The sequence below is a fragment of the Podarcis gaigeae genome (genome assembly GCF_964106915.1).
Source record: "Podarcis gaigeae genome assembly, chromosome: 8".
In the NCBI taxonomy this organism is placed as follows: Eukaryota; Metazoa; Chordata; class Lepidosauria; order Squamata; family Lacertidae; genus Podarcis; species Podarcis gaigeae.
In genome coordinates, this window is record NC_139684.1 from 2309815 (window position 1) to 2330042 (window position 20228).

The window sequence follows — 20228 nt, forward strand, 5'->3', positions numbered from 1 at the left end:
AAGCGTGCTGAAAAGCTGGCAACCCTCCACTGAACATATTGATGCCACCATATGCACACTTCTGGATTGCACCATTTCCCCCTTCTTTCTGTATCTGAAGGAAAGCAAAGATTGCCAGGAAGCTGAACTTCCAGTGCCAGAGATGTGTAGAATTTATCCCGCTCCTGTTTCTGTATGTGTGCATAGCTCTGAACACAAGGAAGTTTTCATCTTGCAGTTAGTAGATGGCAAGACTACACTCCGGGCTTGAAGGATGATTCTGTAATTTCCTTCTCTCCACTCCCAACCCAGCTATCCAACAACTCATTACTTTAATTTGCCTTGGTTTTTTATTTTCTTTCATGCTTAATTAGAGCTCTTTTAATTGCTCAGAGATTCTTGGCTGGAAGGCAACTGGGGAAAGTATAGGATTAGAGAAAGAAGGAGGGTGGAAAATGATACATATTTATTAGCATTTTCTCTCTACTCAACAAAACAGACTGCATTCCAACATCTATTATTGCATATCTCTGTTTGGGCAATTAAAAATAACCCTCCCCAACCTCCCCCTTTTATCCTCAGCTGCCTAATTAATTATCCCTTCAAATAATTGCACTTAACATTTCTTAAATTATATGTGGATATGTGAAGATTACACATGAGAAGAGAGGCAGGCGCTTGGCGTGTGCTGGTCCTTTAAAAGCAGAGTTGTCTGGGAACACCACTCAGAGATGTGCCTGGCAACAGCTAGGAAGAGGCAGAGCAGAGAAGGTGGTCTTTGCTGGCCTTTGCTTAGGGCAGCTTGAACACACACACACGGAAGGCGTGGGCAGATTTTTGTGCAATCATATCATACCCACGAAGATGGTGTCATGTGTGTCGCATCCTGCGATCTGTCACTGGGGTTTGTGTACTTTGGGTTCTTAACATGAACATTTCTACTGCTAAGAAGATTAGAAGTTCCCTGTATTAGTCTGGGTGGCACTTCGTTCCCCTTCCTGCTCTTCCTTCTCTGTTATCAGACCCATTTTATTTCTGTGTCTTTTAACTGCTGAATTAGCGGGAGACAAACCTGCCTATATCCTATTTGCTTGTATTCTGTCTTAACTTGTACAGGTCCCACAAGGCAGCTGAGAAAAGCAAGAAACCCAACATTAAAATACTATAAAAATGTGCAAGGTTAAGATCAGCACTGAAACAGTTCAGTCAGTAGAGCATGATGAGGCTCTTTCTCGCATTGCACAGGGTTGGATTAGATGACCCTGGTGGTCCCTTTCTGCTCTACAAGCACCTGCCAGACCTGTGCAAGTGGTTTCAGTTTTATTTATTTATTTTGACAATTTACATGCTTAATTGCAGTTGCCTCTAAGCAATGTACAAGAGTCTCAATACATTGAAAAGAAAAATCAGTTAAAATTATAAAGTCAAAATTCAGTTTAAATGCCTGCTGGGATTTTTAAAAAGTATTTGTTTATTTACTGCTTTCATTAAAAAAATGTCAAAGCAGTTTACAACAATTGTGCATAAGATGATACAATAAAAACCATATTTAAAAAGTTGAAATCAGAAATCAGTTGTTATGGGAAGATGTATTCTTCATTGCCTGCATAAATCTGACTGAACAGAAACATTTTCAGTAGGTGCTTAAAAGCTGACACAGAAGGTCTTTATTAGGTGCTGGAAGCTCAGCAGGGAGGAGGTCTGTCTGACCTCAGCTGAAATGGGCCCCAAGCCCTTCTGGCAGACATGCACCAAACATCTGAGCCATGGGGGACCACTAACAGTGACTCCCACCCCAAAGACCTCAGCAATAAGACAGAGATATAAGGAATCAGGAGCCTCCCTTGGCACTTTAGGCAACAAAGAGGTCTTCAGTGTTTATCCATTATGAAAAAACAAAAAAAAAATCTTTCCAGTAGCACCTTAAAGACATTATGAGTGGGCTTCTCAGGCCTCAATCCTGAGCAGGTGGGATGCTCTCTACCCCCTCCCCCCCCAGTTGTTTTTCACTCAGGTGTTTCTGATGTCGGAGCTCAGCAAGGAAGAAAAGCAGCCATGCAAGGGTTCTCTCTCTCTCTCTCTCTCTCTCTCTCTCTCTCTCTCTCACACACACACACACACACACCTGCCAGCACTCTATGAATCTGCCTCCCAGCTACCGAAGGAGGGGGGTCTTGGGAACCCTGTGTTTTGCTCCTAACATCTATTCCCTCCACATGCCCAAAGTCTAGCTGGGTCTAGTGAGAGCCAGCCCTATGTGATGCGTAGCTCCATCTGTCTGCCTGGGCTTTCTCCTCCCAGGCCTCCACTTCCCCTACTTGGACAGGCTCCAGGTAAAACCTTCCCCTGCACTGCACAATCGCATCCTGGAACGTGTTAGCTCTGGGGCTGGCAACTCCCGACCTGCTCCCCTTTCCGGGTGTGGAGGCGGAGAGGAGGCAGGGTGTGAAAAGGCACCACTCCAGCCGTCAGGAGTAGCCTGGCTTCTCAGATGCTCTGTCTGATTCATGGGCTCCCATGTCTTACGGAGGCAACGGGGCTTTGTTTTTACTGGTTGTGTTTTGCAAAAGAGGCCCATGTCTACAAAGAGAAATGCTGAAACTCAGAGAGCGATCTCTATTCACAGCTGGACTGTGATTCCTCAGTGGGGATGGGAACATATTCTCAGAGGCACTCTCAGCATTAGAATGATAGAATCGTGGAGTTGGAAAGGACCACAAGAATAATCTAGTCCAGCCCCCTGCAATGTAGGAATCCTTTGCCCAACGTGGGGATCAAATCAGTGCATGACCCTGAGATTGTGAGTCTCAATTGAACTATACCTCTTCCTTATTTCTTTTCATATTCCAGCCATGCCTTCCAAAAAAGGCTCCAGGGTTTTAAGTCCTGCACAGGAGCGCAAAACATTTTCATAATTGCAGTGCTGCTTTTTGTCTCAGGAACATGTGCTACCTCAGTTAGTAAAGGGTGTTTCAAAATGTACACTTGGAAGCGGAGACTGTTCCCTTCATCCAGTAAACATCACGGCATTCTTCCAAAGCATTCTCCATAAAACTGTGGTCCACAATGTTTTTTCAGGTGATCTGTCAGTTTATAGGGGTCGGCAAGGTTTACCTCACCTGGGCCAGTTCACTCCAGCGGAGATCCCTCCGTGGGCCGGATCACACGTGTGCATGGCTGCGATTTTCGGCGCCTGAGCATGTGCAGATGAGATTTCCGGCACCGCGGAAGCAAGTCTCCGCGCTGTGCTGGTTTAATGCAGTTTGGGGGCGGCTTGTGGGCCAGTTAAATGACCCCCATGGGCTGCTTGTGGCCCATGGGCCTTAAGTTGCCTACCCCTGGTTTACAAAATAATCCTAATTATGTAGGAAAATGTTGGAGGTAAAGATTTTTAAAAGGGGGGGGGGGTTCCAACTTAGACACATGCAATCCTGCAGAGTCAAACCACTTTGCAGTTTATACTGACAATGGGCTAACTTATTCAGCAGTGCAGGGATGCAGTTGGTGAGATGTTCAAATGAATAAATAGGGGTTATTTTTAAGGTGGGGGAACCTGAAGTTGCAGACTTTTCCAGTGCCAGATGGTAGCATGTATCAGACAAGGGACTAGCTGATACCACCTCTGGCACTTGGGAGCTGGTAGGTAAAGGGAGATTGTCTCCCACCTCTAAGCTTAATCCTGTTTGTCTTGCAATCTCTTAATGCAATTTGCTGGCGTCCCCACAGCAAACAGCTTACCTGCAAACCCCTTTACCTGCTGACCTCTTCGGCTAAGCTTGTGCAAAACGGCACACAATGCTTCACGGTTCCCTGTTGGCTACTGGGTTACTTGCTAGTTGAAAGATCACCAGCATAGGTTAAATCTTCAAAGGGACTTACTAGAGGGAATTGGGACAAACATCACCCGGCTAAATCAGGAATTTCCACAGAAGAACTGACTCCCAGGATTGTGCAATGTGCAGCTATGCAAAGCTGGGGGAGGCCAGAGGGGCTGGGCCAGCTTTTCAACATATTTAGCCCAATTCAAAAGCTGGAAGGTTTCCGTATTGCTCCCTTCGCTCGCCCACAGCTCTCTGGCATGTATTCTGACTAATTCACCGCTTGAATTCCCCACGACCTTGATGCTACCAGCTGCTCCAGCTGAGATTGCTAATCAACATCAGCAATCACATTTATAAAACTACAGGGAGTTTTGTGGCACTATTAAAGACTTACAGGTTTACTGTGGCATAAGATTTTGTGAAGGAAAGCCCAGTTTGTTAGAAGCATGAGGGTATCCCCAGTTGACAGAGAAACACAGAAACCTACAGAAGATGGATTGTCAATCTGGGGCCAGGAGGCCGTGCAATGCAAGAGGAACAGCAGATCGGTGGCATTTCCAATCTATGCAAAGCTTGTATGTATGTAAGATAAGAAGCTAGGCAGGTTGCCTTATCATTACGGTAATTACTCCTGCTGCAAATGGCCACCGTGCTTCTCTTGCAGACATTGGAGCTTTGCATAGAAATGTATACTGGGTGAGCCTCTTCCTTTGCTTGGCCTTTTGGCCCACTGTTTACACCCCCCCAAAACACACCTGTTTTTTGTGTGTGTGTGTGTGTGTGTGTGTGTGAGAGAGAGAGAGAGAGAGAGAGAGAGAGAGAGAGAGAGAGCGCTAAGGATAATGTGTCATGTATCAGACAAAGTGGGCTCTCATCCAAGAAAATGTAAACTAGAAGAATTCTGCTGCTTTTTCTGGTGCTGTAAGGTGTTTTTATTCTTGCTGCAAAAACTAGCATAACCATCTCTTTGGAATACAAGGCAGAGCTTCAGGATCCCATGAGTTACACACTTCTACTAACCTTTAAGTCCCAGTGAGTTCCATGGGGCTTGGCCACAACAAAGTGGGCACAGGATTTCAGCCTTGGGACCTCCATCCTAACCCTGGAGCCCTGCCACTTTGCGCCAGCAAGAAAAGCTAGGGTTGCCATATGTCAAAATGTGAAAATGTTGAGCTTTTTGGGGTCAAAGTTGAACTTTTGAATGAAAAATGAAGTTGTTCAGATATTTTTAAGGAAATTCACCAAAATCTTGAATTTTGACATGGGTTGCCATGTCTGGTTTTCCCAGACATTCAAGTGATTTCCGCCCAGACACTGTTTCAGAGTGCTGTATGTCCAGGAAATTCTGGATGCAAGGCAGCCCTAAGAAAAGCAGGTAACCAGCAGGCCTGGACTGGCTGAAGATCCAGTGGATCTTTGGGCACAACTCCCCCTCTTGCCTCCGAAACACGCCTTTTGGGGGCTTTGCACTGGCTGCCACTAGTTGGGATGCCACCAGCAGTAGCTCCAAGTGGTGTGTGCTTTTAGGCAGCTGAGTCTCCCCATCAGTGAAGTCCAGCACAGCCAGGCAGAACTGAGCAGAAAGACATGTCCTCTGCCTCCAAACACCAGGCAGCACAATGGATCAGAGGCTAGATTGCTTTGTTCAGGAAGCAGGCAGGCTACAAATCTGCATTCCTATACTCACTTACTGGCAGGCAGCTCCATGGAACTGAATGGAACTTACTGACTAAGTTGACCTGTGTAACTTCTGCTGAAGGAAAAGGTGGGAGAGGGAAGGAACTCGTAGAGGCTGGATGGCCGTCTACTGCTGAAGATACTCTGAATATCTTGCAGTGAACGGAGAGTTCAAGCAGATGGCCTGCCAGGCCTCCTCCCACTCTAATCGCTCTGTTGTTGATACCTTTGGAAGCAGATACGTGGTTTAACACACACACCTACCCTGATCTTCTTTTCTCCATTGCCCTGCAGTAAGTTGGCTGCCGTCTTCCACAGCTGAAGCAAGAGCTGAGGAGTTCTGCTGCCACGAGCTGAGCTGCAGGACATCTGTGGGAAGGACGGTTTGCACAAGGGACTCCATGAAGTCTGGCATAGAAGCTGGGGAGACTTTCAGGCCTGGACAGGTGGCACTGGCAGGGACAGGTGTGGGGGCAGAGGCTGAGGCAGGAGCACGGAGCCTAGGGTTGCCATATTTCAAAAAGTAAAAACCAGGACACCCCAAATATTGTTGAGCTTTTCTTTACAAAAACGGCAAAAAAATTGTTTACTTGCCAAAGATCCAGGACAAACTGCTGCCTTCCGGAAATTGGAAATTCCCCCGGATGTCACTTCTGCCTTTGAAATCCCGGTAATGTCCAGGAAATCCCAGGCGTGTGTCAGCCCTAACAGAGCCACACCCCTTCCCTGCTGCACTATAAGGTGGATTTTATCTTGGGAGACAACAGCTGCAGGGCTGACTCACCTGGCAGCTGCAAAGGGCTTGGATAGATTCTAGTTCTCCACTTGTTTGCAGGGGAGACTGAGTTTCCACTCTATACAGAACTTCTTTGTCCTTCTGCCTTCTCCCTACGAGACAAATCTCAGTACACCAAGTTGGCGGCTTGCTTGTGGCTACAATATCTAACTATCAAGCAGAGAGATTCATTGGGGGACTTTTTCAGTCAAAGTTTGTTGTGATACAAAGCAAGTTGTTCAGTAGTGGCTTCCTAACCATGTTTACTCAGAAGTCAGCCCTGTTGAATTCAGTGGGACTTAAACTGCCGGGTGCGTGGAGTTAGGCTTGCAACCTAAGCTTTCCAGCAAAACAAGGCAGCAGGATTTTCATGCCCTTTAGGGCAGAGGGTAGGAGACCAACAGATCTGCCCAAGCCCCAATCCACTGAGAAGTTCCTGTGCAAAAGCCCCCTTGACATGAGCTGGGAGTTGTGCAAGTGGGCAGACCTAGGAGGGGTCTTGCTCTCCCTGCAGGGTGGGCTAGTTGCTAGCAGGGCAGGCCGCTGGAAGCAGTGGGGCTAGTGGCCATGGGGCCCCAAAACTGATAAAGCTTGCATGGTCATTTGTCTGTCTCCTTCTGCTGGACACCAGCTGGGTTGGCCATCCATGGTTCTGTCCTGAGAAGAGGCAGGGAGTCCCAGGAGGCTGAGGGAAGGGTCTGGCAGCTTTGTTCCTTTTCTCTCTAGAGGGCATCAAACCTCTGTCATCCTCTATTTTCCATGCGGGCCTTCCAACTTTTTCCACACTGCAGAAAGTCCAACGTTTTCCAGAAGCAGTGCATTCTCCACAGCTGAAATGTTTCCTCCGCTATTTTAATTTATTTCTAATGTGAAGGACATTTCAACGGTGCTTCCCAACTGTTCCTATTTTCAGATTGGATTCATTTGCATACTGGCAAATTCAGGTTAAAGGTGCTTGGTGCTCATGCACAACAAGCCTGCTTCCCCACCCCCAAAATCAGACTCTTGCTGTAAGGAAAGTGACAGGTAACAGTTGCTCTGACACAGCATCCTCTGACCTCCCCACAAACGAAAAGGAGTGAATGCTCGGTGCATAGCTGGCATTGTCTGATCTCCCTGCAAACAAATCAGGATAAATGCTCAATAAAGAGGTCATCTGGAAGCAACCGCAGTGCTAAAACCCTCTAATGCTCTGGCTCTGTAGTAGTATCATGTGATCGTACCATTGCATTACAGCCCTGTGCCACCTCTCTTTCATTATAAACTGGAAAAGGTTTTTCTAGCAACAATTAATGTCACCCACCAGCCGCAAGCATTATACGGAATGGGTGCTAAGTTTAAAAGGGCTCCACCCACAGCAGTAGCATCACTCCTGCTAATGTGGAGAGAACATAGTGGGGGGCACAGAACAACTGCAGTAATCCAGAAGCTCAGTTGCAGTTCTACCTGTGTCTTACCACAGAAGAGCGGCGTCTGGGTAGTGAGAGAGTATTCAGTCTAGAAACACACCTGCTTCTTTCTTTCTTTCTTTCTTTCTTTCTTTCTTTCTTTCTTTCTCTCTCTCTCTCTCTCTCTGTGTGTGTGTGTGTTGAATGTTGCATGAGCTGGTGTAGAGGTTAATATTCTGGGCTGGGGCCTGGGAGCCCAGCCATGAAGCCCACTGGGTCACCTTGGGCCAATCGCTCTCTCTCTCTCTCGCTAGCTAACCTACTTCCAAATGATATGCCTCTACCTCCCTCTCTCTTCCAGGCCTGCTACCTCTGCTACAGCCTCCTGACACTGGCCAATGTGGTTGTGGGAACCACGGCTGTCTCTCTGAGAGATCAGGTGAGCAAGGACAGCAGAGAGTGGCTATGTTGAAAAGGGGGCTGTGCCCAGGCCAGCTAAGAGAACAGATTGCTCACCAGGAGAAATGAAAACTGCACTGTGTGTGACATTTAGCCTGGTGTTGTGGAGGAGAAGGCTGGAGGCAGGCCAGCTTTGTGGGCAGCATAAACTGCAGCTTCACGGCTTTGCTGGAGCCAGCTCACACACACAACACACAGAAGCAACAAAAAGTCCTAGCTCAGAGCAACCGTGGGGCTGGGAGTGGCACAAAGCAGAACTCAGCTGTGGGGCTGCAGTGGTAGCTGAATGGTAGCCTAGCAGCCCCTGGGAGGGTGCGCTTGGGCAGAGAAGTGGCTCCACTCCCAAGGGAGTCCAAGCAAAAGCAAGAGGAAAGCAAAGGGGAACTGGGGGAAAGGTCTGGACTGAGCTACATATTACACACAAACCTGTCTTAAGCCTCCCTCAACTGTGTAATGTATGGCTTGGTCCAGAGCTTCTCCAGTTCTCCTTTTGCCTTGTTTCTCTTCAGACTCCCTTCGGAGGCAGCCCTGTGTTAATACTGTTTTAATGTTGTTAGCCGCCCTGAGCCCGGCTTCGGCTGGGGAGGGCGGGATATAAATAAAATTTATTATTATTATTATTATACAACTAGCAGAATCAAGTCATCACTCTTTAAGCATAGCAGCAGCATTTCTGATTGAAGGCCGCCCCACTGCCCTGCACATGAAACCTCCCTGCATGTGTGGGAGAAGGTTGACCTCCATGCTATCTATTTTAATTATATCTTTTTTAAAAAAGATATTTATTGAAATTTTCAAAAAACAAGTAAAAAGAAGAAAAACAAAAGAAAAATTTAAAAAACACATAGCATTTACATTCCTTATTTTCAGTAACATCTTTCCCTGACTTCCCCACACCTCCCCTTCTTGTATTCCAGTTCCAATTATTAGCTCAGCAAGTTCTTGTCCCCAAATTTTGCCTTATTATATTTAATTTGTTTTAATTAACCAATTTAAACTTATAAACCTCAATTTGTACATCAATGCTCATTCTTTAAACCCTTTTCTAAAGTCGACCCAAGTTCCCTTTCACGAATTTCCCAGTTTTTATACTGGTAACAAAACAGAGTAAAAAGGAAACAAAATATAATTGTACACCCTTTGGATTCCCAAAATCCCACCCCCCCCCCTTTCCCGGTTTCGATCCCCAACAAATGTCCATCAGTCTATCAACTATCAGCCTGGAGACCTCACGTCCGAGGCTCTTAATTCTCTTTCAATTCCTCTCTGCCGGTTTTTTTGATAGTCCTTTATATTGAACACCAAGTCTCGGAGAAACTCTGTCCCAATAGGGTCCATATTTTTTCCAGCCAGAGCTCCATATTTAAAAGTAGGGCCCAAATCTTGTTTCTTACTCCTTTTAAGTCCAAATGTCCCAAATGTCCCAGAAGCTCCTGCTTCCACCTTAATCAGATTTGTAATCCATAGGTCTTCAGATCTCCCCATGAGGAGATCTCTCCATTCTTCATTCTCCAATTCAAACCAGATTTTCATCATCCAAATCTTGTTTTCCTTTGTATCCATCTTGGCAGGCCTCTGGCTCTCCTTTATCATCTGCGGCATTCCAGCTCCTCCTTCCCTCTCCTCTGGAACAGCACGTATCTCTTTCTCCACTCTCTCAAAAATCTCAGATTTCTTTTCTTGTTCAGCTGCATGGGCTTCTTGAGTCAAGTCCTTATCAAATTCAGTGAGTTTATTTGCTGTTAAGTTCATAATTGTAACATTTGTAGCCAAAACTTCACTTTGACCTTGTAACTTTCCCAAGAGAAAAAACATTCTGTCCAGTTCAGCCTGTATTTTTCCACCTGCAGCCATTCTTGTAGTGTCCCTGAACCCCCTCTAGAGGGATTCTGGTTACTTAGTATTCCTTCCAGCTCCAATCCAAAAGTCAGGTTAACTTGTTTCAGTTCTTCTTTGTTTTCAACAGTTTAAAACCAAATTGTAACAAATATAGCCAGCAAAGACAACAGAAACAAAGTTCTCTTTTTTTTCAGCTTTGACAGCTAGTTTGACAGCTGTCAAACTCTTCTATGTCTCCTCAACAGGCTCTCTCGCGGATCACTCCCGGGTCCTGGGGGGTTGCACTTCAGCTCTCAAAATCAAAATCAACTCTTATCCTCCAGCAAAATTTCTTATACTGCCAAATCGTGAAATTAATAACCTTTATCCAGTAAAGAAAAAAGAGTTCTCTCGACCTTAGTTATCTAATCCTTGCTTTAAATTGTCTACAGGACGGGGAGACGGACTTCCTTTTTGCGCCTTCCCCGATCGTGCCTAATTCAGAAAAAAAAGAATTTTCCCTTTGTAGTTCCAATTTCCGTACTACTCACGGGTTGTTACTTTTAGAGTCCAAATGTTCAAAAGAAGAAGTCAGCGCTCTCCGGCCATGGCATGCGGTTTCGCTCCGTAGGAGAAGCAGTCGACTCACAGCACCGCGCCGCTCCCCATCCCCTGTTCCGTAGCCTTTAAAAAGGCTCCTTCGCGGGTCGGGGTGCAAATGGTGCCAGTCACCAGGTCCACAGGCTGCAGCGCCTGTGGTTTCTGAGGGTCCCCGCGTCGTCGCCGCGGCAAGACCCGTCTTCTACGGAGCCGATTCCCTCCGGAGCTCGGAGGGAATCCGCCATTAACCGATGGCGCTAACCCGGAAGTCTCTATTTTAATTACATCTAGCTAAAGGCCCAGCGGTCTTTGTAAGCAGGGGCATGGGGGCAATGCTCAGAAAAAGTATTGCTGTGGGGAAATACAGTAAGCAGTATTGAAGGCAACAGTAGCATCATGAGTACAAATCATGAAAAAGTGCAATGAAAAGGATGTCTGGTACCCAAAAATATTTTATTTATTTATTTTATTTAATATATTTGCATACCACAAAATAGAAACACAAAATGCATAATAAAAACAAGAACAAAACAAACCAATAACCCCCTTTAACACATAAAGATATAAATGCATGATTTGTTCAGGTTGCAGAATGTGGCTTTCCCTGGATGCAGGATATCATCTACCCTGGTGCAGAATTCTGATATATATATATTTAAAAAAACACAAAGTTATTCTGCACTCTGCTAATGCTTCACCAGACGAGAGCAGCTTCTGCTCCCTGATAGATGCCTCTCTTCCTGCCTTTCTGTTCCCTTGACTCTGTGCTCCCCTTGCTCCCGCACCAGAGGCACCTCCAGCAGCTCTGCATCCAGCTGCAGCAACACATCACCACCAGCATACGGGAAGACGCTGGCCTCATGTACCGCACTGAGCTCAAGGACCTGGCTGCCCAAACCTTTCTCAAGTGGGAGGAGCTGCATTCTCGGGGCTGGCTCAAGATAACCTCCCTGCAGGTAACTTCCATGTAAAGAGGGACCTGGAAAGACGTGGGAAAGGGTGAGTGAGCAGATGGTGAGGCAGAGGAAGGGTCACAACTTCTCTCCCTGTCCTGTATTCAGGAGAAGGTGTGAAAGAGCCTCTGTGCACACAAACTCTGCAAAGGATCCTGGCTTCACGGATGGAGCGGATGCACCTGCATTTTGGAACATGGATAGGCTCTTTTACAGCTTTCACCAAACAGAAGAAGCTGCCTTGACATGGGTCCTTCTAGCTTAGTATTCTCTATACTGACCAGCAGCAGCTCTCCAGGGTTTCAGGAAGTCTGGAGGTGCCAGGGGCTGAGCCTGGGACCTTCTGCAGGCAAGACATCTGCTGTACCACCGAGCAGAGCATCCAGAGCTGAGCCAGGCCAGCAAGCACAAGCAGGTTCACACACTCACACAAAAGTGCAGTGGAACAAAACACGTGAAAGGAGCTAAAATGCCACCATGAGGCAAGCTGAAGATGATGGGAGGGTGCCCTTAAGGGCAATACAATAAAACAGAGACCAGTCTGACCACAGCCACTGGGAGGACCAGGAGAACTGTTCTGTGTGTGTGTGTGTGTGTGTGTGTGTGTGTGTGTGTGTGTAAGGGGGATGTCATTTGGATAGTCCACCAAAAGCCTGGCAGTATTTCAAGCCAGCCTGGGATGCATGGGACCCTGGCAGCTGTGGCTCCATCTCCAGCTGTCTGTGGCTAATCACACATGACACACACACCCGTCCCTGCTGGGTGGCAAGAAGCCCACAGCTCGGAGCCAGCAGAACAAGGAGGAAAGGGATCAAGCGTGCCAGAGCTGTGTCTGACTTGGAATCATAGAATTGCGGAGTTGGAAGTACCCCAAGCGTCATCTTGTCCCACCCCCCGCAATGCAGGAATCACAGCTCAAGAATCCCTGGCAGATGGCCATCCAGCCTCTGTTTAAAAACCTGCAGGGGAGGAGAGGCCACCCCTTTCCCAGGTAGCCTGGTCCACTTGGTGCCATTTGTGCTGCAGGTCAGCCAAGAAAGACTTCACTTGTACCCCAAAGCAAGGAGTGGGCAAGCTCCCAGCAGTTCCTGCTTTGGTCCTGGACAGCTCCAGAATATTAACCAAAAAACCCACCTGGAGCTTGTGTGTACTTGTGGTGCAAGAAAACCACACTTTCCCTTGCTTTCCACCTCCCCGTCTCCATTACTCCCAGTGACTGCAGGCCACAGCAGCACCCCCAGGAGAAGAGCAAAGCAATCTCTGCAGGATGCAGACCTGGCTAGAAAAGAGCTTCCCTGGTCTGGGTGAGGGGACTCTGGGCTCCGTTTCAGATTTCCGTAGGAGGGTACAATGAGATTTTAGTATGATGGTGCAAGATTCTCTATGAGGTTGGAAGGGCTGCTCCCTGTTCAAGATTAAATTACAACACATTGGTTTATCTTCAGAAGGTTCCTATCTTTTAAAGAACTCAGTATGACTATGAACACAGGCTAGACAATCCTTTGTTTGTTTGTACACCGGTCCATTTCATAGATTAAAGCAATTGCCGTTCTGTGTTTGAGGCCAGCTGAGTTGCCAGAAGTCTAGGCGTTCCTGGGAAACAATCAGATGTGGCCTGAAAGGTGATGAGGCAAGGGACTGGCCGCTCTCCCATCTTCACTAAATCTTGTTCGGGGGGGGGGGGATGTTGCCTGAAGCCAACCCCCTGTAAAACATATCCTTGTGAATCCTGCCATCTTCCATTCTGTGGACATGACCAAGCCAGTACAGACGTCACTGAGACAGAAGCAGGGTATTTTTTCAGCTGGAACTCGCCAGAACTCAGTTCCGGCACCTCTCAAGTAGGCATCATTGCCATGATAAGAGAGTTCTGGCACCTGTTTTTCTAGAAAAATAGCACTGGGCAGAAATGCAAACATGCTATGAATGTGGACTCGGATCTGCAGGGGGCAGGTCAGATGCACAGCTGAACATGCACAAAACCTTGGTGCGTTCAAATCTGTGCCAACATAGTTAAGTGCAACAATATTATATTGCCAGTATACCAAGAAATTGTGGGTTGACTCCAATACCAGTCCTACTCAGACCCATTAAAGTTAATGAACATGATTAACTTAGGTTCCTTCATTTCAGTTGGTCTACTCTGAGTAGAACTCAGATACAATTCTATACATTTTGAGTTTTCTTTGTACATATTTCTGTACAATTTTTGAATCTTATTTTAGTGCACTGGCTCTAGAGGGAAAGAAAGGGTTAATAAACTCCCCCCCCCCCTTGGGAAAGAGTGCCATGCCAGCGAGGCTGATCACTAGCTTTGGGCAGAGATTTGCAGGAAAGGGCCTCACTGGGGATGAGATCCTTTGTCTTCTGTACAGGCTTACAAAGCCAGAGAGAGCTGCAGCCCTGCTCAGGCAGATTTGCCTGGCTGCAGGATCCTGGGAGTAGTGTCCCGGGCACCACAGCAGAGGCTTTCTGACCAGGGAAATTAACTACAAAATTTTGGATCTCTTCCAGACCTCTGCCAAACTTTGGCAGTTGTTTTGCAACAAAAAAAAAAACCCGTCTGCATTTTGCAGCATCTCACAAACTGAGCAACTGATACATGTAACATGGGGTTTGTACTTTGTTGTTTAGTCGTTTAGTCGTGTCCGACTCTTTGTGACCCCCTGGACCAGAGCACGCCAGGCACTCCTGTCTTCCACTGCCTCCCGCAGTTTGGTCAAACTCATGCTGGTAGCTTCGAGAACACTGTCCAGCCATCTCGTCCTCTGTCGTCCCCTTCTCCTTGTGCCTCCATCTTCCCCAACATCAGGGTCTTTTCCAGGGAGTCTTCTCTTCTCATGAGGTGGCCAAAGTCTTGGAGCCTCAGCTTCAGGATCTGTCCTTCCAGTGAGCACTCAGGGCTAATTTCCTTCAGAATGGATAGGTTTGATCTTCTTGCAGTCCATGGGGCTCTCAAGAGTCTCCTCCAGCACCATAATTCAAAAGCATCCATTCTTTGGCAATCAGCCAACTACAAACCTCAAAATTTGGAATAACCTCCAAACCTTTGTGACCCATTCCTGCACCCAGGAAGCCCAAGAGGGCTGCCTAGCACTCCCACCCCAATCCCTGATTTACGAGCTGGGAGGATGCTTACATCCTTTTGTGCAAACGTGATGGGAAACAGAAGCACCACTTCCATGACTCTTCTCCGCCCAGGAGTTAATGCTGGCTGGGCCCTTTCCTGCTAGTGTGGCCTGAAGTCATGGGGGGGGGGCTGGAGAGAGGAAATGATCTTCATCAGCGTGGCTCAAATCAAAGGGGTTCAGAGCTGTTACTGCCCACTTAATTACTAAACAGAGTTTAATGAGTTGTCTTCCCTTCCTGACCTGGTGGCTGCCCTCTTTTAATCCAATCAGCCAGGACAGGAGGAGAGTGCTGGATGCATCAATAGCTGCCTACGGGGTTGGGGTGTGTGGACACCTTGTGAGTTTCAGCATTGTGAGCAAGTGTTCTTTAGGAAAGGGACACACTGAATTATTTGTAATACAGTGCCATCCATGCATCCATGCAAATGGCACTCTGCAAAGTTTCTTGAGCAATTTTTTTTAAGCTGGCGATATAAATTCCAGCAGTGCTCTTGCACAGCTCCTGTTTATTGTAATGTGCAGAGAAGCTTCACTTTATGTTTTATGCCTCATGACGTCTCATGCTATTGTGAGGTGGGAAATGCCATTTGCCTCATGCCCCCAGATGCCTTTGGGTGACCCCAGTCCTCCACAGGGGGCAGAGGAGAGGCTGTCACTTTGGTGTTCAGGAACTGTGTGTCTTGATCTCTAACACCACCAGCCGTTCCCAGACCATCACCCTAAATCCCCTCCCTTTTTCCACAAGGGAGAACAGAGCCAGAATCCCTGTCCTGTCACACAAAATGTGAATCTGCAGAGGTTGGCTCCTCACCCCCAGCCACAGGGTTTGCCATGTGTGCAGATTAATGTGCTTTTGCAGACCTGTCCTTGGCATTCTCCTCCTGCCTGACAGTCTTCCCTGGCCCCTTCCCCCACCTATGTTGCAGGGGCCAGGAGAGGGAGAAAGCTGCCCGTAGGGGTTACTTCTGAGCCGCACCATGTCCTGCTTGCTCATGCACTAGAAGACCCAGATGTGCTGATAGAAAGCTCCCCCACAAGGGGCTGGTTGACTCTTTGGCTGCCTGAGGCAGAACCTCAGTACCTCAAGGATCCTGCGATCCTCCTCTGGTGCCTCCTCCACAAGAAGTACAGGGGGGCAAAGCAGGCTCTGTGGTGGCTCCCCATTTGTGGAATGCTTTCCCCAAGGAGGCTTGCCGGGCACCTTCATGACATATCTTTAGGTGCCAGGCAAAAGCATTTTTATGTAATCAGGCTAACAATCTATGGTCTTTTAAACTGTGGAGGGGAGGTTTGTTTTGTTACTATGTTGCTTTTCGTGTTTTTGTACTGTAAACCACCTGTGATCCTCAGATGAAGGGTGGTATATAAATTTAATTAATTAATAAAAAACAAACAAAGCAAAAACCCCTGCAGCAGATGTTCAAAGCCCTGCCTGTCCTGACCACCTCGTGCATCCATCTGGAAGGGAAGAGCCCCCCCCCCCCGCTACTCAGTCAGCATATGCTGCCTAGAGCCATACATTTTAACAGTAGCCACAGCTGCTTTGGACTATGTTCTTGGAACACTGCAAAGCAAAGCAAGCGCAAGAGCAAGAGTTGCCAGGGCTCAGCTTGTGCAGAAGCACAGCCATCTGCTCTGGTGGGAAGTTCTGCTCCTTGGAGATAGATTTCCGTGGGGCTGCCCATGGCTGTTAGCCCCACTGGCTGGACTTTGCCTCTGCAGTCAGAGGGTTGCATTGTTGGCAGCCACAGGAGCGGAGCGTTGTTGGAAACCCTCAGGTCCTGCTCGAGGGTTTCCCAAAGGCACCTGGGGCCACCGTGGCTGGAAGGGCCATTGGCCTGATCCAGCAGGCTCTGCTGATGTTCTTAGCGGAGAGGAAAAGTCACGTCATGCCTGTTTACTTGAAAAGGGGACGCAGATGAGAGCAGTGCTCAATGGCTGTGGGTGTAGAAGGAGAACCAGTGTGGTCCAGTGGGCAGAATGTTGAGGCAGGACCCAGGAGTCCAGGCTTCAAATCCTGAAGCTCACTGGGTGGGTGTACCACGGATCAGCCACAGTTTCTCCACCTAACGTTCCTCACAGGGTTGTTGTGAGGATAGAATGAGAGGTGGGAGAACCACCTGCACCACCTTGGGATCCTTGGAGGACAGCTGAGCAATAATTGCAATAATCAAGGTGGAAGGGGGGGGGGGGACAGCAGGCCAAGAGCGGCAGTGTCTGCAGGAGGCTTTGCTTCCGTAGCTCATAGCTGCCCCCCAGAGCTGGCGTCTGCTGCAAAATATGTTTCTGAGAGTTTGTCCTTGTGTTTTCCTCCCCTCTTAGGGCCAGAATGAAAACGTCTGATGGGACATATCCCAAGAAACCAGGGCTTTGCCATAGGGAGCAGCAGCAAGGAGCCCAGCAAAGCAGTTTGGTGGAGTAAGGCAGGCGCACAACAGTTCCCCCCCCCAGTCCCCCCCCCAGTTCCTCAGCCGCAGAGGCATTTTTAACTTGGGTTTCAAACCTTTTTTTTCTAAAGGAGAAAAGTTCTTTCAAGGGCTAAGCTAACAATGTTTGCTATTTATTTGCACAACCTTGTGCCTTTAAGAAGTGTGCCTTTCAAGCAAAAACGCTCAAGGAAGGAATATCCACCCCTCTCTGCACAGAGGAGGCCAAAATAAATGTCATTTTTAATGGATTTTATTTCTCTCTTCCTGGCTGTTCCCTGAGGTTGTAACAGTAAGTGCTCTACTGCATGGCGATGGGCCACATCAAGGGTGTGGAGAGGACTCTTAAAAGCATGCTGGATTCTTGTTACTTACCGGGGAGATCAGGAAAGGGACCTGGAGGAAACGGAGGCTGTACTTCCTGAACTGCTGGTGGGTCTACAGAACCACCAGGCGTTTGCGCAGCAGAGGTCAGTGCTAAGAGGCACACATGATTCACCTGCAGCAGGCTCTGGGTTCAAACTAGCTATCAGGTTGAAAGGACTCAAGGCCTTGCAAAGCTGCTACAAGCTGGCGCCAAGGGTCAGCATTTGCCAAGGGCTCAGTGCAGGTGAGGAGAGTGCCCTGGACCTGCTGTTGCAAGCAGGTAGATGCAGGGAGGGGGGGCCCTGGAGAGTGTCTTGTCCAAGGATCCTCCCAAACCTGGAGTCGATGCATGCTGCTCGCTTGCATGACAAAGCGCCCGAGGAGTCACTGCTCTGTCTAAAGCACACTGGTGTGCAGTTCCAACCCACCACCATCTTTTTGCTTATTGATCTCGCTCTGAGGAGTGTCTTGGCTGGGCAACAAGAAGCAGCTGTAGAAAGCCAACTGAAAATAGAAAAGGGGGTGGGGGGAGTCGCAAGATAACCCTCCATGACCCAGGCACTGTGACCTTACAGAGTCATTTAAGTTGGCGGCCACCATGTACCACTAGCCAAATGTCACTCCGAATAGGCAGGCGAGAGAGGAGGGGACACATTTGCAGACTCAGGTGGGCAAGATACGTGAGAGACCCCGCTCATCTCCGTTTCCATTCAAGAGACTTCTCTGCCTCAAAATAAAGGGACCTGAAAGAGCCAAATAGCTGCAACCCGCTCCCAACCACTCGCTTGCGTGGGGTTCAATCCACCAGGAAGTTCTCTGGAAGCGGCTGCTGGGTGGCTGGTGCCCCATCCAGACTCAGCTGCCTTATGCCAGGCCATTGCTCCACCTAGCGCAGCATCGGGGACTCCGCTGTTTGGGGTGGTGCTGTAGACACGGCTGATGCGAAGCTGTAGTCCAGAACACAGTTCCCAGGCGGGAGGAGGCTAGTCTGCTTCGAGTGGGAGCAGCACTCCAGGGTTTCAGGGAGGGGCAAACTGGCGCTCCCCCCTGTGCTTAAGCATAGCCAACCTTCCACCCAGCTCCTGCCCCCAGCCAAGCCTGGTTCTCCTCCTCGAGGGGCAGCTGCAGCTGCAGCACATTCACCAGCAAGAAGGTCCTGCGCTCAGTGTGGCTCAGTTCCCAGGAAGCAGCCCTGTGGAGGGAGAGTCGCTTCCCTGGACCAGACTGAGACGGGAAGGCCTGTCTCCTTAGAGTCATAGCGATAGAAGGGACCCCGAGGGTCATCTAGCCCAACTCCCTGCAGCGCAGGAATCTCCGCTAGATCAGACATGGAGAACCACAGAACAGTCCTCCCTTTAAACAGCGACTGGGTGCCCAGAAATCAGCAGGTGATGGTTTTCATGGCCCGGGATGGAGGCTTTAGCTTGTTGAACGACGGAGGCGCTGCAGCAAGGAGTGCAGGGGAGGGCTGGGAGTGTGTAAGTAAGTAAGATCTGCCGGGCTCAAACAGGGAGGAAAGGGCTTGGATCAGGCCCGGGCCGAAGGTCACCGGGCAGGTGGGCAGACACGGCAGGCTGCGCCCCGGCTGCAGGGACGCCTGATCCGCTGCTCTTTGCTCGCTCTCCGCCCCGCCCCGCCAGAAATCAAGGCGATCGCGCCGATCCTGTTAGAGGATTAGCTGCCCCTGACCCGCCTTTGCTTCCAGGCGCCGCCTGATCGCCGGGAAGGAGCTGCCTTCGGGGAGCTCAACCTCCGACGCCGCTGCCGCGGGGGCTCTCGCCTCGCCGGCCTGGAGCCCAGAGGGCGGTCCGTGCGCTCAGGCGCCTGGCTGCGAGAAGAGTCCCGAGAGCGGGCCGGGATCTTCGTAAGCCCATCACCAAGCGGGCTGCCGCGGCTGGAAGGCGGGGAGCTGCCCCGGTGCCTTCAGCAGCCATGGCGATGCAAGCAGTAAGGATTCCCCCACTGGCCACGAGTCTGGAGAAGAAGGCAGGTCCAGTTCAGCATCCTGCTTCCGCATCAACCAGCCAGGTGCTCCTTGGTACCTGGGAAGCAGACGCTGTTAATTCGATGTCAAGGAGGCCTCACTGGCGAGGTCCTTCCAGCAGGAATGAAGCAGTAAATTAAAATGGCCTTCCCTTTGGAAGACAAAACAGCCAGGAGGAAGGATGGTGGTAACTCCATCGCCAGCAGAGTTCAGAATCTATTTTAATTTCGTAAAGCCATGGGTGGTTTATTCATATGGCGGGGAAATGTTATTTGAAAGATTTATACCCTGCCTTCTAAAGCAAGGGATATTCTAGAGGCAGCTTATAAATATAATTAAAACAACCCACAGATGACAAATCAGAACCACCAACAATTCAAAGAGAGCACCCATGTTCAAAGCCAATGAGGAAGCCGGCATCTTCCTTTTCCTGAAAGTCAGCCGAGTGGGTCTGGCTGATGGAGATGGACAGGGACGTCCAGAGGCAAGGAAGTGCCATAGCAGACACTCAGGGGGGGGGGACTGAGCAGGTCCTGTGGGCCCTTCTCCCATCTCAGACTTCCCAGGCAAAGCAATGACCAGCTTCCTTGCAGAAGGACTTTTCCACTGCTGATTTGGCACAAAGGGTTAACCCAACCTTTGCTAACTTAGTACTGTCCAGTTGGCAGGTGTGTGCGGTTCTGTAGAAGTCCAGTCCTGAGGTTTCTCACCTCCTGCTGTGCACACTCCCTCCAATAATCAAAATAATCAGGCCTGCCTTTGCAACAGTAGTGGCCTGACAGGTCCCCGGATTGCATTCCTGACCCCCCCTACCTGCCATCCAGTTCTATGGTTGCCACCCTCAATTTCCT

At 48.9% G+C, this 20228-nt stretch overlaps 1 protein-coding gene across 5 annotated transcripts in view; it reads left to right on the top strand.

Annotated features, from left to right (window-relative positions):
* The window catches only part of FAM178B (family with sequence similarity 178 member B), a 178660-nt gene extending 161377 nt beyond the window's left edge, over positions 1-17283 (top strand). For 4 of the 5 annotated variants that reach the window (XM_083753204.1, XM_083753205.1, XM_083753202.1 and 1 more), the window contains 3 exons: positions 8002-8079; positions 11306-11473; positions 16924-17283. In XM_083753204.1, coding sequence (XP_083609330.1) covers positions 8002-8079; positions 11306-11473; positions 16924-16944 — 267 coding nt within the window. In that variant the 3' untranslated portion in view covers positions 16945-17283. Of the gene's footprint in view, positions 1-8001; positions 8080-11305; positions 11474-16923 lie in introns of those variants that run through there. The other variant, XR_014567558.1, reaches the window with a different exon arrangement.
* Positions 17284-20228: the final 2945 nt, after the last annotated feature.